Source organism: Apostichopus japonicus, chromosome 6, assembly GCF_037975245.1.
Source record: "Apostichopus japonicus isolate 1M-3 chromosome 6, ASM3797524v1, whole genome shotgun sequence".
Lineage (NCBI taxonomy): Eukaryota > Metazoa > Echinodermata > Holothuroidea > Aspidochirotida > Stichopodidae > Apostichopus > Apostichopus japonicus.
This window is the reverse complement of record NC_092566.1, coordinates 7,889,645-7,908,434: the sequence shown is the minus strand read 5'-3', so window position 1 is coordinate 7,908,434 and position 18,790 is coordinate 7,889,645. Positions and strand designations below refer to the sequence as shown.

The 18,790-nt window shown below is 36.8% G+C and overlaps 1 protein-coding gene across 1 annotated transcript in view; it reads left to right on the top strand.

The window, feature by feature from the left end:
- The first annotated feature begins 16,310 nt into the window (after positions 1 to 16,310).
- Positions 16,311 to 18,790, top strand: part of LOC139968849 (bone morphogenetic protein receptor type-1B-like) — an 89,341-nt gene continuing 86,861 nt past the window's right edge. Inside the window, exon 1 of the mRNA XM_071973392.1 lies at positions 16,311 to 16,444. Coding sequence (XP_071829493.1) covers positions 16,417 to 16,444 — 28 coding nt within the window. The 5' untranslated portion in view covers positions 16,311 to 16,416. The remainder of the gene's footprint in view (positions 16,445 to 18,790) is intronic.

Genomic DNA, 18,790 nt, shown 5'->3' with positions numbered 1-18,790 from the left:
GTTTAACCACCCTTTAAACTCGTTCTTATTTCGATTAAATCGACATTTTAAACGTTACTGTATAACATACCCCATGATGAATTTAAATACTACGTGACGTTTTTATTTATACCAAACTCTCTTAATATAGCCAGACAAATTTTGGGCGGTATTTATGCATTCGTCACATATATATCGCTTGATCTTAAATGTTCTAATAAGTATTATCTATTATAAATTTAAGAAAATTTGTAACGTGAGGTGGGAGTGGAGAGAGAGAGAGAGTGTGGGGTTGTTAATTTCGTAGTCCTGTCAGCCGGTCGAAGGCCAAACGTGACGTCACAATAGAGTCCGCCAATCATGCCGCAAGCAAAATGATCGTGCATATCTGATAGTCTGCGTGAAGACTGCACAGCTGCAGATTGACGTGTGCATAGCACAATCACAAACTATTATAATAACCAATTGTTGTTGTTTTGTAATTTTAAATACTAAAAAATATCAAAACAAGATTCGTCACTGATTTACAGTCACGCCACTGAGGACAATAAAGAGTTGAAACCTCCTATTTTTCAAATGTTGTTGTCCTAGTCAAACTTCAACCCACGTATCCTCATTTCAGTTATTAGAAAATCAAATGGTGAACTAGTTTATATGAAACAAATAAAATACATTACTGGGCCTATAGGAAAATGTCTTTAATATGTCATATCCAAGGGTTTTGACACATATGAGGGACCGGAGATGGAATTGTAAACTGACGGTAATTCATTGATCTCGTTCTCCTATAAATAGAACATTAAATTTTCTGGCTGTACATCAACCCCAATCCCCCCCCCCCGTCCCCACTCCGCCATCCCACCCAAACTTCCTCTCGATGACCCCATCCCTGCTCTCTTGATGAAAAAACCACGTGGAAAGAAAATGAGACAAGTAATAGGCTAGATTATAGGCTTAACGTCCAGTATTGTATTCGAAGCTTTGAAAGAGAGTCAACCTGCAGGCACGAAAACGAAACAACTTGATCCACTCTAAACCCCAGTCCCCCCCCCCCCCCTCTTCATTGAGACTATATGATAATGACGTTTTGCACATATGCACATGTGTTAACCACTGTCGTCAAAATTGTCATATGTTTTCAATTCTACTATATTATTTATTTTAATAACGTGATTATAGGATTTTAAAGAATCGATTCATTTAAACCGTCCACGAAAACTTGAATTATATATATATATATATATAAATATATATATATATCTATATCAATTACACAGCAGACAGAGACCAGTAAGTGATTAGAGATTATTTGTATTATAATAACAGCTTAAATTGATTCGGTGACGAATTCAACCGCCTACAACAGTCGTAAACTTGCAGTATATGCCATGAGAACGGAACTGTAACGGAAATCCCTATACACTAACAATCGCCTTCGTAAACGAGTCAGGAAACTAGGGATTTTTTCGTCGTTCTATATAAGTTTATTAAAGGAGCTTTCTGTTATTTTAAATCCTTCTTTAATGTGTTAAGAAAAAATCATGCACTATAATTTACTTTACTTTAATATCTGTAATGTGTATGAGTGGGGGGGGGGGGCAGAGTAAAAATTACTGTCATTTGTGTATGTATGTGCATGTGTGTGTGTGCACGTGTGATAGTAGCCTATTCTCTAAGTCTTAGAAGGGGTTTAGACAAGGAGCTTGAAGACTCTCCAGATTCGTTGGATAATTAATTAGTTAACGTGTCGGGACACTGTTTTGGCACATGTTGAACAACGACCAGTTTAGGAATTTTTAGCTGGTTTGAACAAGAATATCAATATATTTTTCACTAAAAGGTCATTCCACTAAAATGTACAGTGTCCATGTTACACACATGGCCGAATAGATTTCAACTGTTGTATGTATGGCTGTTTGTGTATGTTTTTTTCATTCATTCATTCATCCATTCATTCTTCCGTTCATCCATTCATTCATGTATTGTTTTTTTCAACAACAGCAATACAAAGTATAAAGAACATACAATTTAAAAAGTTCAGCAAGTTTAACGTTATGAGTGAGAAGTATGCTGGATATACCCATTTTGGGCGTGACAGAAGTGTATTCCTTCAAGACTTGTGTTCTCTATGTGGCTGCAATCAGGTCGAAATTTGAGACGTTGGCAAATTCTATTTTGATATGGAACCATTGTCATTTATTCGAAGGGGTACACTTCTTTAAATTGACGTACTGACACCAACAATATAGTCTTCCTTTTCCAGGCATTGTTTTTGTTGTTTTTTCAAGCCGGTAATAGCGATTATTCTTGGGATGCATGACGATAGGCCATACGTTTACTTAAAATAATCGACAAACATCCGAACAGGATATTTGCGTGGTTGAACTGGGCGATCGTCATTCCAAATGCACTTTATACAGTTTACACTTGTTTTTTGTTGTCTGTTTTGATTTTTCACCGCTCCTTCCTTTGACGTTAATAAAAACGACATCATGATTCACTTTAGACGGAGAGGAAGGATTTCCTTTCTTAAACCAATTTCATAACTAAAAATTACGATACCGTAGGTAACATATCCGCAATGGCGTAACCATGTACTGAGGATCTTCCATCGGGGGGGGGGGCGGAGCTAATGGGAGTGGGGGCAGTTGAGGGGGCGGTGACAGTTGGGACGGGGGATTAGTTTGTTTTACAAATAGCCTATTTCATATCACAAGGATAAATGTCTGCATCATACTGCTATCCAGAACGAGAGTATAGATGTTAGGTCTTTACAACAGTTTGGCAGTGTGTGCCTATACAATCTTCTTGCATTGCACTTATGTGGACACATTTTTCAATATTAATAATGAAAATGTCTTCGGTGATTCTTGTTAACACAACAGCTTTGTTGAATACGTTACCGGTTGTTGATTTAAGATTGCTCCCATGCTTGTGTAAATACATAATTCTTTTTTAACATATTTTAAATTCACTTATTCTATGGTGAATAAGGCTCATAATATTCTATCATTTTCTTGCATACCATGTCCTACCCAACATATACGATAGCTCATAATGGCTTGGACTATCATTGCATCTGTAAATGTCCATACCACGAATATTTATATTGAGAGCTGTAAGATAAACACGTGCATCAAAATACACTCTCCCAGACTCAATATATGTCCAGAAGAAACGTGCAGGACTGAGTCCTGTTACGTATACTTAGTGGAGAGTCGACTAAGTTTATGTACGCGACTTAGTGATCTATGTTAAACCGGCACTCAGTCCTATCCACTGACACGCGTCTTAAGACCACTATAAGACGCGACTTAGTGCTTTGTGAAACAGGCCCCCCTGGTCTCCTTGCATGAGGTTTCTGATTTCACCATTGACCTTCTCATCAAACAGATAAATCATCTTCAATCTTTTTTGACACCTTCATTAGTTTAATCTGCACCATTCCTGCATGGATAACGATACTGATAACCTCACTAGATTCACTTTTAGCCACGTTTAACCTTTCTTGGGGGTAATGTCCGTTACTGTATACTACTTAAAACAGTGACATATAGTTAATACCATAAAGATGCTTATTTGCAATACCACACGGATCCAACTATATAACACATTAACACACCTATACAATACCGTACTAAAACAGTCTCAGAGAAGTTTCTTGTTATTATTTACCAATTAAGGCTTCCATCCATCAGTTTCGTGCAAATATGGCTACAAAGATATCAATTTTTTTAAGCCCAATTAATGAAATTTTCTCATATTCTCTATGTTCATTTTTTTTTTAAATTGCCGCTTTGTACCACGCGCGAACATGGCGGTTTCGCTTTCAATACCTTTATTTTCTAGCAAAAGCAAACTAGACATTGCTATTCGCTTCAAATTTAAAGAAATATATATATAAAAACACCCATAAAAGTTTCGCGTTCCTTGGAAGCTCTCAGTCAGATATGTTAAGATGGCTTAAATTAATTTGATTCTGCTGTGTTGTACTATTATGCAGGATTCCATAACAACTCCCTGATAATACTATCCTATACCATTCTTTACGAGTTTTATGTTTATCTTAATCTGTTTATTTGCTTGTTTTTCCTGACTGTCTTTTGTATACTTTGTTCATTTTACCTGATATGTAAACATTTGTTTGTTGAGTGTCCGCCGCCATTTTGATTGTTGTATTAGTTGTATTATGCAGAACAGAAAATGTAGTTGTGATACCTTCAAATCGTGTATGAATCAAATCAATTAAATGATTCAATTTATGCACTCTTCACATAAATTAATATAGTAGAAAAAGAAAAGAAAGACTGGTATACCAAAATGACTTCAAAATTTGTCGCAATGTTACATTAATGTGACTTTCCAGCGGTGGACTTCTTTCGGGGTTATGGTGGGTTGAGATGTCACCGTTAGATTTGTTAATTAAAGGTCCAGAGCTAGATGGCCAATTTGACTATCAATCTACTTCAAGACACCCTGCCCGAGGCCCTCTGTTACTTTGTAAAGACTGTAACCACACTGGTACGATGGTAATATCCATACAGCGGGTTTCCAAAATTCAGATTCAGAACAGCACATAAATATCACCATTTTATCCCAACTTTGTTATAGAAATCGATTCGAGACGAAACAAGACAAAACACACGCCGGAAATCTGGAACTTTGGCTTAGTTAGAACGAACGCAGACTGCCGCGAATAGAGGGCGCTAAAGCACAAAACACACCAATCAGTTTCAACAAAATATAACTATTATTACTAATACTAATATTAATTAATACGTATGCGATCCGTATTTTCATTACAAAGAAGGAAGCCAATGATTTTCTGTTAATAACCAAAAAATCAGAAATAATGAAATACAAATGTAACAAAAAGAGACCTGTCCATTGTATTGTTTTTATGATGTCTTCCCAAAATTAGGTCTCATATGGCTTGCTACAAATTTACCTTATGCTAGCATACTTGAATTACCACATTGACTTACTTCTAAGTCCTGGTGAAAGTTCTCACTAGCTACACCCATACCACCTCCCTGGATAGCTGACACGTAGGCCATGGCATCTTGAATTTTGAAGCAAAATTGAAAGTCCGTTCCGATGACATCATGAAACGTCATAATTTACAGTATATCGTCATCTTTAGACCTTTCAAGTGATTCGTGGTTTAAGAGATTTTTTTTTGCAACTCCCAAGTTGATCACAGCGAGTAGGTGGAATATAAATAGATGGGAAAAGGTTATTTTCAGGGACCAAGTATTTACCTGAGATTTTAAGACTTCAAGAAAGGAATAATGCAAAGAAGTGTTAAGAAGGTTTTGCATATCCGTTAAAATAACGACGAATATATATTCTGGAGTGGGAGAGAAAATGGGACCATCCATCAGGTGAGTTAATAATAAAACCTGACAGGAGATATTTATTAGACAGGGAGGAAAGCGGATTTCATGAAACGGAACTGCTTTAATAAAAAATCGATTTAAGGAAAATATGAAACATTTCACGTCAGAAGTTTATTAAGATAAAACTGTGAATATTAAAGATTGTGAAAGATTGGTAAGTATTGAGTGGGTGTAGTAATCTTGCAAAATTTGCACAAGTTTAAAGTTACCTATAGCTCATCATCTGTCAACGTCTTCGCTGATAAATAAATATAAATGCCACAAAAGTTCCAAAACTTATCAAAACAGGATTAAAGTATAACAACTTAACCAACAATTCGTCAGTAGAAAGAAGAGAAGAGAACTATTCTGTATGGGTGGTACTAGTGAACGGGGTGGAGGGGGGGGGGGGCGAGGGGGGTAGTTAACAAATGGTGCTTTAACTTTTTATAAACGAAATAGTAGAAAGAAGTTTGCAAGTCTATATGTGGTTCAATTTGAAGTATTTATTGTTTTTGAGCTCAGGGAGTATAGGTAGGATTTGGAGAGAGGCATGTATGCAGTGCTCATCGCTTTTTTACCATGTGTATCAGATAATGTCCCAAGCACCCCCTTACCTCCTCTCTCCGTCCATCCAAACCGTTGTCATGTTCACCAAGAGTGAGGCTGTTTAACTCGACCCTTTTTTTTGTCTACACAACCCAGCCTTCCGTGAGGAGTGGATAAAACAGCCACGCTATTTAATCGCCCTAAAGCTGTTTTATTCTTCTTTTAACTATATATACTCGAGGAGTAAATGAAACATCCTCCTTTATAACATATATAATGACAACACAGTGTCTCTCACGAGGGTACAGTTTAATATTCCTTTAAAGAGGATTGAAAGATCCAGCAAGTGGAACATATGCAGAACTTTTAAAATGAAGTGACTACTGCATTTTCCTGCAAATACGCAGTATTGTAGTGCGCGTGGAGTGCTTGCAGTATCAGGAAGACCTTTTCGGTTTTTCATGGTGTTATGTTTTGGTCGGACAACACACCAGTGAGTATAGTCATATTGTAGGTACCTACAAAGTGAGGGCGCGTGTGAGCGCCGCGACAGGCTCAGAATAAGTTGAATACTAGGCTAGCCTCTGAACTGCAAATGTACAGAGACTATATGAAACTTGAAGTTTCAACGTCTAGTCGTGTAGATATCATTCACTTGTCAAGTAATGCCAATATTGCAGCGCGCACGCGCACTACAATAATGAGGCGTGTACCTTCAGAAACGCACCGTCATGTCCCCCCCCCCCCCCCCAAAGCTCACGGCATGCTTTTTGCTAGCATGCATTAACCTTTCGTCTTGCTCTCGGAAAAATCAGTGAACGGTGTAGGTGGAAATGGCTTCATTACCATTTTCAAAATAGTCTCGGTCAAGACGTTCGTTCTATATATATATATATATATATATATATATATATATATATATATATATTTTGACATAGATATAGATGTATATATATATATATATATATTTTGACATAGATATAGATGTATATATATATATATATATATATATATATATATATATATATATATATATATATATATATATATATAGGAATTGAGACAGAGAGAGACAAAAACAAGAACAGCGAGTATAAGCAGGCTTTCATTGAGTAAACTTGTGAGTTACATTTTAGATGTGTGACAAAAGTAAGGAGTGATGAAAGTGGGGGCGGTAACGGCTTCGTTGTCAACAAGTCTCTGAATATGAGACAGGGAAAAGACTTTAAATATCATAATTTACAATTTTTTCCAATTATAAAGCTTAAATCAATGGATGTTCACTAAAATGGAATTGACAGCTAGGTTTTTAAATATAGCAAGTTTGTATTCCCTAAAAGGTCGTGCCTTAATAAAAAAAAATAAAAAAAATAAAAAAATATTCGTATTTTCAATATCTCTTTTTATCTTATCTTATCCTGGTAAGAAGATGGTACATATATTCATTCGTTAGATGATATTATGTCTGGAAAGCAGGAATATCATAACGATTTTAGGTGAATTTTTTAAACGTTTTAAAAAACTGATCCAGATGAATGACCCTAAATCTGGGATGGGGCGGTGGGGGATGAAACGAAAAGTATAATAGAAAATGTTATCTCGCTATGAAAATGTCGTTCTCATCCGATTTCTTTTCTCCTGTAGGGGATGTTGAGTTTATGTGGTTTTTTGTGGATGTTGATGGTCACAAAAATAAAAATTCACGATCCTTGGTGATGATTTCAAGCTACTAAGCAACTTCCCATCAAGTATGTTTTCATTCCCGGCTCTTCCTCATACCAACGACTGTGTGTTCACATTACCTCACCCGTGAAAAGGACGTCTTTACATAATATATATATATATATATTTTTTTTAAAAAGAAGAAGAATTTTGTCTTTGCTATATCATACAAAACAAAACAAAAACAATAGATGTATGCTAGTAATGTGTGAAAGATTGTAACCTTTTAAAATGCGCTATAAATCTCTTGGTAAGCTCCTTTAATGCATGATAAGTTCATGATAACATCGGCTTCTCAGTACAGGCCTAAATGTAAATTTTCATCGATTGTTGTATTTAAATCTAATAACTCAACCAAAACATGTTAGTTTTTTTAAACAATATATGAACAACATAACACTTTATATGTTATCCAACACCATTAGTGGTTCATATTTGTAGTACATTGTAATTCATGGTATTGGAAGCCATAAAAATATGTTTTCCACATTGAGGTTTTAGTTGCATATGGCATTTGGAACTGTTTGTCGCTTTTACATTTTCGGCATCCCAACCTATCCTTGCATGGTCCTCGTTTGTATACTAACTTCACAGGCGTTACCTCAAAGCTATTGTCCTGATCTAATGAAGCAAAGCAACGTCAAATTTCAAACATACCGCCACATAGCCGTATATAGGCATTCGGCGTTGGAAGAACTTGGGGAGGATGGTAAGTCCATGATAGGCAACAACAACCCTGCCATAGCAGACACTCAACACCTAGCGCAGGGAAGGGGGGGGGGGAGATACGAAAGGGACAAGGACAAACAGAGACAGAGACAGAGTATCCACGGTTGGATACATCTTAGGTGTGGGCATGACATTCAAGATGCTCTTCTAAGGGTCACCGTGGTGGACTATTTAGTTGGAGAGTTCTGTATGCTGTTTTCTTTCATTTTTTTTTTTTGTATGCATTTTACTGGCACGTTCAGTTATCATCGTTTTGTGTTTTCTTTCATGGTGCCAATGGTTGAGGCAAAACAACTCACTGATGCACGTCATGAACCGGACCGGCAACACTTCACAAAGATGCCCTTTGAACCCTAGCCGTTGACTTTCGTTACGCTTACATCTAGCATGACTTTATACATTTCATATACATTTCATAACTTTATACATTTTATACATTTCATACTTTATACATGTCATAGCATGACTTTATACATATTTGATATGTGACTTGGCGTGTATTAAAATGAAATGACTTGCGATTTGACATGACTTGAGAAAAGACAAAATGACTGATTTACAACACTGTAACTTTGATATTTTTAACGATTTAGTTTGTAATTTCATTGAAATAGGTACTGACATTAAGTATGATAAATGCAACAGTCACCCGCTGATTAGATGGCGCTAGACGGCTATACTCGCATTCCTTCTGGGTAGTTGCGGTCTCTGAAAATTGTCCAATTTTGTTTTAACGTAAACCGAATGATATTCCCTGATATGATCTAGCACACAATAACGACCCTATTATATAGATGAAGGGAGAGTGAACCCAAAGTTCCTAACTCGTAAATATTCAATATGGAGCGATAATTTAATGTTTTACTTATGTTGATACTTCTTCGCGAGCTTTGACTCGTAAATCAAACAGTTTGGCCAAAGTTTCTCTTTATTAAATTGATTCTACATACCGCCCTCCTTTATTGCTTATTTCTGTACAATGACATAGGATTTATGACATGATATATTTTATCGATGGAGTTGGTGCGCCTGTGTGTGTAGGAATGCAGCTCCCTGAGGTTGGGAAACGTTAATTACTAAAGCCGATAAATTAAACTAAAAGAATAGTAGCATTGAGAGAAGGCCACAACGATGGAAGACAGCATCTTTCAACAGATGAAAACAGTTGGCCAAACGACAAGTAAAACCAGACAGCTTGACTGCAATGTTGGGGGGGGGGGGGTGTGGGAGCCTCAGACCTGGTACCACCATCCCATGGGATACCCTTCTAAACTAGAACCCAACCCTGTTAGAGGGTTCCTAACGTAGGGTGCCCTCCTGTACCCCATTGTCATACCCAGCGCCTTGGGTGCCATAAGTCCTAATATTTACCAATATCGAATTAAATTGGCATATTTCAGCTTCTCGTGCTCTCATTGGACAAAATCTTCTTATGTACGAGAAATCGACAACTGACAATTTCCCCAGAAATGAAAGTTTGTTGTGTTTTCACTGAAACTGTAGTATTCTGATTGGACTAGAAATCGGCATATGTCGAATAAAGTTGGCATATGTCAGTTTCTCACTCTCATTGGAGGACTTTGTCACATGTCAATCCATAACACTCTTGATTGGAAGAAGCTGTCATGATGATGCCGATTGCGGGAACTGACAGATGCCAATTTAATTCGACATTCAAGATATTCTAGATAAAAATAGCTATTAATCTCTGCAATTTTCCTGTAAGTCTAAATTTGTGATGATGTCGGCTCGTCAATGCATTCCTTAATGTTAATATTAATCCACTGTTTGAAAAATTTCTTATTCTAAAAAAACGGAAACTTCCCAATTTTAACTTCGGTAAATTTGAGTCCCGTTACTATCACCTATATACTTTCATGCAATTTTAGTTTCGAATCAAATGAAATAGACTATTAAATCAACTCGGAAAGGTCGTATAATAGAGACCTAAAACACCAGTATTAAACAAAGCAGTAACAATTCATCATTTATACCATTTTTGCCTCGTATTTAACGTAATTCTGCAAGTACCAGAATAGAGTGATCAAATCCCGAATCTTATCCGTACTCTGATCAATAAACGCCGTGTTTGTTATAGGGCTCTCAATGGAGAAAGATCTGTGAGAAGGCTCCCAAAGCCACCCTTTCCCCTTCCTCCCACTCCTGTAAGTCTCAACTAAGCCAGTAAAGCGTGCGCAAAGGAGAGTGTGGCACCCTCTTCATTATATAATCCTACATTCACCTCTGGCCCTACCATAACGATTCAGGCCCATCATTAATCAGTCGGAGAAAACTTACACCAACCCCCCCCCCCCCCGTGCGCGCCACTCAACTAGGCACCATTTAAGGAATGGTATTCACACGGAACAGGGTCAAAGTTGACATGACGTGGTTGTCATTCGTCCATAGTTTATTTTGACATACTTGAGTTTGTATGTATATTTGATAATACAGGCTATAGAAACGTCTCTCTGAGAAACAAAACATCGTAATCTTCAGTCTTGATAACTTTAATCGCAATCGTTGAGACGTAATACTTCCGTGATTAAGTCATAGTAAGTCAATACAATTCAGTCCGTTAACTTGCAAGAGCGCCCTCGATTATTTACCTGTAGCGAGAATCAGTGGCGTAGGAAGGTACTTTTGAGTGGGGGGGGGGGGTGAAGACTGATAGCCGGCCTGGGGGAAGGGTCTAAGGGGAGCGGGTGTCCCCCTCCCCTTTTTTTTGCATTTCCAGGTGGCCTCAGATGCAATTTGGTGCAATATAGCACACTTCAACACCAACTCCATTTTATAAATAATTTTGCATTTTCACCTGGCCTTAGATGCAATTTGGTGCTCCAAATGAGTTTTTTTTCTCATTTGGAAATGAAAAAGGGGTTTTCTGACTTGCGAAGCGGGGGGGGAATGATACTTCCGCCCCTCCATATTTTTCACTGGGGGGCTGGCGCCCTCAGCCCACCGGTTCCTACGCCATTGGCGACAATGCAATGCACACAATATACAGTTGTGGGTAAAATGTGACCCGCGGGCAATTTTTCTGCGGCGGCCCACGCTATCAGTAAAGGGAGGGGGATCCAAAGTTCATTATGACGAATTAAGAATATTCATCAATTTTCCCTCCATTGTTGTCTTACTCTAAAAATCTACGAGAAATACTACTGCGTCATCAATATTAATGTTATTGATATTAATAAATATTCAATAAACACTAATATTAATGAATATTCACTAATATTAATGAATATTCAATAAACACTATTGGCTAATATAGCAATAATATTTACTCAATTCATTTTAGAATTAATTTTCAATTCGAACCATTCTAATTCACGACATACACGGTTGTATCTCTATGCAACATGTTGAAATAATCCTGTTGTTTTCCCTAAAAACAAAGGAAAAGAACAATATTGACAAAGGGTATAAATGCATTATATCATGTCGTAACTTGAAAACACTAATAAAAGCTTTAAAAAAAAGACACAAGTCTAGTACGGTACATCATGAGAGCTATCCCGCTTTTCCAATTCACTCTTCCACTTTTAAAAAATTAATATTCGACGAAAGTTACGACGTTTTGTGGATATGATAAGATCAGCTAGGTCTATACTGCCTACCGTTTATAATGAGCACATTTTGTGTGCACATAAACTGTGTTTATGAACTTTGACTGGTTTTAAAGGTTCTATTTCTTTTTAGATTTCTTTGAATTGGCGCCTTTGATCGTTTTTGTAGAATTGCTCATTATATCAAAATGTATATAATATTCTAATATTTTTTTAATTATTTTTACAATTTTGTGCAATCTGTATCGTGATTGATCTTGATTTCAGCTTCCGAACTGCGCATGACAATAGTGACGTAATTAAGCCTTCTAACGACGAAAGACGCATATAGGATTGCGTAATCGTCACAGCTGCTTTTTGATGTGAACAGATGGACACAGTCTGGTAATACCATACTCGACGTTCAAGGACATCGATAAAGATAAAACTTCATATGTTATTTAGCCTACATTATAGTTCAACAAGATCCCCACAGGAGTTATGAAACTTTGGCATATACTTAATAGATACGCAAATAAAACAATAAAAAATTACATTAAATTTGTTGGACAGATAGAACAATTCGAATCAATGATACCTCATACTAACCACTATCCCCGTCCCCTCCTCCACCCACCGACTGTTCCTTCCCACCCCCTCTTTTTGACCACTAAGACAGTGGACACGCTGCTAATGGCAATTACGCAGGGAGCGGGTGATGTCCATAGAACAGCTGTAGTGTCTCTACTTTAGGTGGACATTGATACTGTACTACTGCACTGTACTGAACTCATCATGCAGTCATTATAGTAAACTTGAACTAAATCGAACTGAATGTTCGTCCCCAGTTCAGAAGATTTTAATCCGGTCACTGTAACAGATCATATGTAGAGGGGGTATTCATGTGATTTGTCCCCAGAGATAACATACTCCATATATGTATATATAGATACGAGATGCCTGATAACCATGCATATATAGATATGAAGGTTTTCGGTGTCCGTTTGGCGCAATTTTTAACACTAACAGAATAGTACAGCGCTGCTCGATGAGCACCAAACGCGTTAGGTGGAGGAGAGAGAGAAAACGAGGTCAAATACGTCTGCTCTATACATGCGATCGGAATGTACCCTGAAGTTAGCCGATTACGTAACCTCATATAAGACCGATGTGAAAGTATGGAATGGAGGTAGAAATCACATATATAAATACCCCATTGACTTACAAACATCAAAGTAGTTGTTTTCATTATCTAAGTCATATACCCCCTCACTGAATATCTGACACGATGGCCAATTACGACACCTTCAATATTCCGTATCATGACCATGTATGTTTTTAGCTATGAGAGCTCAATGTTTTCGTCACTGTCTTGTATAAATGAATATTTTTCGTAGGCTGCTTCTTGGGAGGCCTCAAGTGGTCTAAAATTGCCTCAATTTCTCCAATTTTGGCATCACATGTACTTTCATTCATGCTCTTCAACATCCAAGCCACACAATAAAAAAAAAAGAAAATAAATAAAGATCCTGTTTGATAACATAAAGATGAATCTGCTGTTGTTTTTCGCCCATTTTCGTGATCGATACAGACTATATATGGAGTAGTATGCCACATAGAGTCAGTCGCATATATTGTTATCGGTCTACAACTCTGTACTGATGTTTATTTCTCTACTATCTCCACCATCCTTCAATAATTGGTGAATGATTGATGGTCTTTATTCTCCCTCGCAAATTTTCGAAGAAGTCAGTCGTTACACTGCAGTCAATGCTTGTTGCCACCTAATTTCTACCATGACGTAGCGAGTCATAACTTCGTACCTTCCCCCTCCCTTCAGCCTTCCTTCCCCGTCCCTCCTATTCCCGAGTCCGTAGGTAGATATATTCGCCCTTTTTAGTTCACCATCATTCCTCTGCATAGTGGAATCACTCGCTCTTCTCCCTTTGCCCGTGAGTTATTGCTTTGACATAGGGGTCTATGATCAGCGGCCAGCTTTTTATTTGGTGAGGGGGTAGGAGGGGGTTATAAAGCATCAGATGGGCCGCGGAACTTAGGAACAGGATCAGAGAGTGAGGAGAGCAGACCAACGTTAGCAGATCAAGTTTTGTTTCAAGAAAAATATCCATACCCGTGCCCTCCTTCCTCTTTCTCCCGTCCTTCTCCCACCCAGACCCTCGGCCACCGCCACCCCTCATCTTTATTCACGCCTCCCATGCCTGATTTATTTACACCCCGAGACCAAGATATGAAAACGTGTGGCCTGCCTATATCCTATGAAGAAGTTTTGACTCGTCTGTTAGTAAAATGTTTTTTTACTAACACAAAAATGCTTCAAAAATATGCATTTTTCTTCTATTTTTTATTTTTATTTTTACATTCTCTTGCACGGTATTTAAGAAATGTTCAATGTGGTTGAACTCTCGTTGTCTAGCGGGTTTCGCATTAATCAAGGAAAGACCGATCTTATTAAAAGATTAGGTGCAAAGCATGCGAAGATAATTAAACTTGCCAAGTGTAAGTGACAACTTCCTTTGAACATACCATCTTCACAGCAGGCGACTCATCACTATACATGATCACTGAGCATTGATATGAACATGATGTTGTGTTTAGTACTATACAAGAACGATATCTACTCCACACCACACAGGTAAAACCAGGCACAAGATTTGCTGTTGAAAATATCATATTTGAGTGTGAAAAAAATACATTGATATATTACACTCTATGATAACAAACCCCTCGTATATATAGCTTTATGTCAATATTTGTCATTGCTATTCATGCATGGAGGTGACTCAATAAGTGCCACGAAATGACATTATAATAGTAATATATAATGTTATAATAATGGAGAACTCAAAGTCTACTTTCTACTATCCTGCGTTTTAAGGTATGCCGTATTGGCCCCAAATATGCTAGATATTCCAAATATGGTCACCTTTGGACACAATTCTTAAACTGTTTTAATTACACAACCTTCGAGGAAATTTGTCCTCACTGGGACATTCAGTCATCTTGCGTGTTCCTTAAAAATGTCTGAGAACAATTTGGAGAGTTACAGACCTCCAGGAATGCATTTATTAAAAACTTCTAGCAATTGCAGCGTGCTGTAATTTTTGGCCTATACTTACTACCTTAAATGCTGATGAGTCCATATAAAGGGTTTAAAAAAAAAATCAAATTCCCGAATGGATGGAATGGGGTTTGGAAGACGGCTGGGGAGTAGGCACTATGGTGGGTACAGTGCGTTCACGTTGGGGGGACATGCCATTTCCTTTTATCAGAAGGCGCCATGGTATAAAGGCTAACAATATACATCAATATTTGAATCTCCATTACTTTGCTATTTGTATTTCATCAGAAACTTTCTCACAACACGTCCATCATTCTTACTGTTAATTGAAGTTAGACGCATAACTTAATGCTAAAATTGTATTCATATAACTGAACCATAATTTAGATACAGCAGTTCAGTTCAGTGAATATATATATATATATATATAGACATACAAAACATCAGTGAGTTCATGCCCTGGATACAGTAACAGAATAGCTGCAACGTTTGTGTAGTCAGTAGCAAGTCGAACTTTTCAATTATTGGGTATCGAGGTCGTTTTCTATCATCTATACGAGTCAGTTTCGTGTAACTGAAGAACTCGCCTAATCCACGCAAAATATTTCCATTCTTGAAGCCCTCCATGCATGTCCTCAGCTTCTGGCAATTCAAGTTAGCCAATATAACTACAGAAATATCAAATCACATTCAACAATCGACATGAGGTTTTCATTCGTCACCTTTTAGGATAGGTCCCCTCATCAGAAACTTGTGTCTTTTCTACCTGTCGCTTTTTGACCTCAAATATGTCCCTATTATTGTTGTTGAACGTTCCATTTAAATTAAAGGGCGTAAGAGATTTCTTACATCTGTAAAGAATCTGAGATTCGACACCAAACACGCATATTCACAGTAGTTCCAACCTTTCATTTTCGAAGCCATTCCTCCTAACGGGTCTATTAGTGGTTAAGTCATTAGCTTTTATTAGTTTATATTTGATTTAATTAAGCACATCGGAAGATTGTACATTAATTGCAGTACTGACTGTTTTTGAAAGTTAATGAACGCGAGAGTTCGGAGACGGTTATATGTAATCTTAACTCCTAGCATACTCCAGAATCCTTCAAGTATCAACCCCTTGGAGATTAATAGGCTAGAGATTTGCACTGTTCCTTCAAAATAGCGATTTGTTAGTGACATTGAAAATCCTTCACATTTCTCGAAAATCGATGAAAAACTACAAGGTATTTCAAAGAGAATGAAATAAATTTTCCCTCTACGATAATAGAGTAGCTCTAAGTGACGTCAGGAGGTGTCATTTGCCTCAAGGCAACTGTGTGCATTGAAGATTTACACACAGTGCATTTGTGTATAGGTAAACGTTACCTGCTTACATACGTAGATATACGTACACTTTACCTTACAGCAGAACGTATACACACATAATGCGATGGCGAAAGGGGACTCAGAAGATCACGGTACGTTGAGGAATTTGTACTCTATTAATTTCATTTGATCATAAGCTTCTAAGTTATAGTATCTGATTTGAAGTAGAGGTTCTTCAAGACATATATCATGAAAATAGAGGATAGGGACAGCTGCATGAATGTATTTGACCTTGTCAGTTGTGTTTGAACCAAGGATCAGCTCTAGCCTAAGCTGTCTTGAACTTAGAGAGATAGGCACCGTATCCTACGCAACTGAATATATTGCGTTTACAGTATACGTTCCTATGTTGGCTGGGTTGCTATCTTTACGCTTAGGAGACCAACCTATGTTAGATATCCTACTTGTTAAGATAATGCATGCTTTTGAAAATATTAAACCTCTGCCTGCCATATGAAATAATTTGAAATAATTTAACCAAGTGCTGTGTTGACCTGGTCCTGATCAATTATCAAGCCCTAGGTACCAGGTCGGGGTTCCCACTTGGGCTATGGTGTGGTAGATGTAACTCAGGCCAAGGTCTCTTTTGATGCAGGTAGCTTAAAACAATATTAAATATTCCTGCATATTAAGATTGAGAGAAATAATGTCACTTGGTTTATATGTATTTTGGTCTTCATTTCATGTTAAAAATATGACTGAATTGTTTTGATGTAAATATTGTAACCATTATAAATGAATGCAGTATAGTCTACATGATAACAATCTTAGGGCTTTCAGGCTGGATATTTCGGTCTGTTGTGTGGGCTATATTGAACATTGTATTAGTGTTCAGAGGTGTTACTTTGGATTACAAGATAAAAAATCACTTAGTGGTAGAGATATTTATTGTAATTAGTTGGTTAGGTTACATATCAACTAAGGTGAACATTAAATAAACAAGAGCCATTTGTCAATGCTACTTACACTTTGAAAACAAATTTAAATCTCTAGCAAAGCTAACATTGTACAATATATCTATGGTATATGGAGAGAAGTGTGTAAACCCCATACAGTTTCAATTTGGACTTGGGTTAGTGAAAATTTATTAGCTCCCTACTAGCCAACCTCAGTGTCCATAGGGCTGTGTTGAACATTATCAGACATTAATTACATGACAATTAGGCTTATTTATGTTGAAAACTGAGCAAAAAAGCATACTTCATTTGTGTGTCTAGTGCTTTGTTTCCAAATGTATTGTATGAAACATAGAACTCTGTCTTTAGTTACCACATACTGTAACTGTGAAACACCAAATATTATATACATCCACATGTGAGACATGTGGCATTGATAGGTTGCTGTTCAACGTGCACAGATATAACATCACTACAAAGATTATTGTCTCAAACCACATTGATCACAGCACCATCCCCCCAACCCATCTCCTCACCCCTAAAAAAAACCTGCAATAGACAAAATTGCAACTAATGTTTGTTGCAGTTTGAAATTGTATTTTCCATATCCTGTCCAAAAGATACTGTGGTATGTATGTGTGTAGTATTTTGATGTAATATGATATAATATGTGTATGATATATGTAATATGTATTTTTGATGTAATATGTGTCTTGCATTTGACACCATCCACGCAAATTATAAAATGTATATAGGTAAAATTAAGTTAGAAATTGCTAATAGACATACCCGTTGCTTAGTTTTGTTTGCATCACTTAAGCTGGCATGATATGCAATGTTTTAAGAGTAAGGACAGCAATATACAGTATAGGTATTGTAATAGTTCAGTGAGGGAGACAGAGTTCTTTAAATCCATGATCTCACTTTACATTAGTGTATAAATTTGATGGATTATATAATTTTAGTGATTCTGTTCAGTGAAGGAATCTTGCTATGATTAAACACAAGATTGAGGTCATCTCTCTTCCTGCATAGAAAACAACATTTTATATTCATTTGTATTATGAAAAAATATATATGAACAATTTTGTGATGAGTAAAAACATGACATTTTGAGTCGTGAGATTAAAATAAAGTGCAAGTAAAGAAGATATACCAAATATTAATTTAGAAGTAACTTCCTTTAAATTGAACATCAGATTTTGTCAGTTCATGATCTATATTGTAGGACGATAATATACGAACACTAAATTAATCCTTTTTATCATCTCCTGTGCTCAGAGTTTACACAGATTTGCATATAAGAAAACAGCACTTTTATTTGATGATGTAAGGAATCATGCTCTTGAGAGTTCAGGGCTGATATAATTTAAGGTTTTTTTCAGTGGCCTATATTGGTTAAAGTTTCTAGTTGGATACCCAAACTTTTTCATTGAGGTTTTCCCAGTTTATTAACAGTAAGTTTTTTGGTCATTCCTTCCATTGTTTTTTATTCTTCTTGGGTGATCTACCTAAAGATGAGGTTTAAAGAAACTCTTTAAA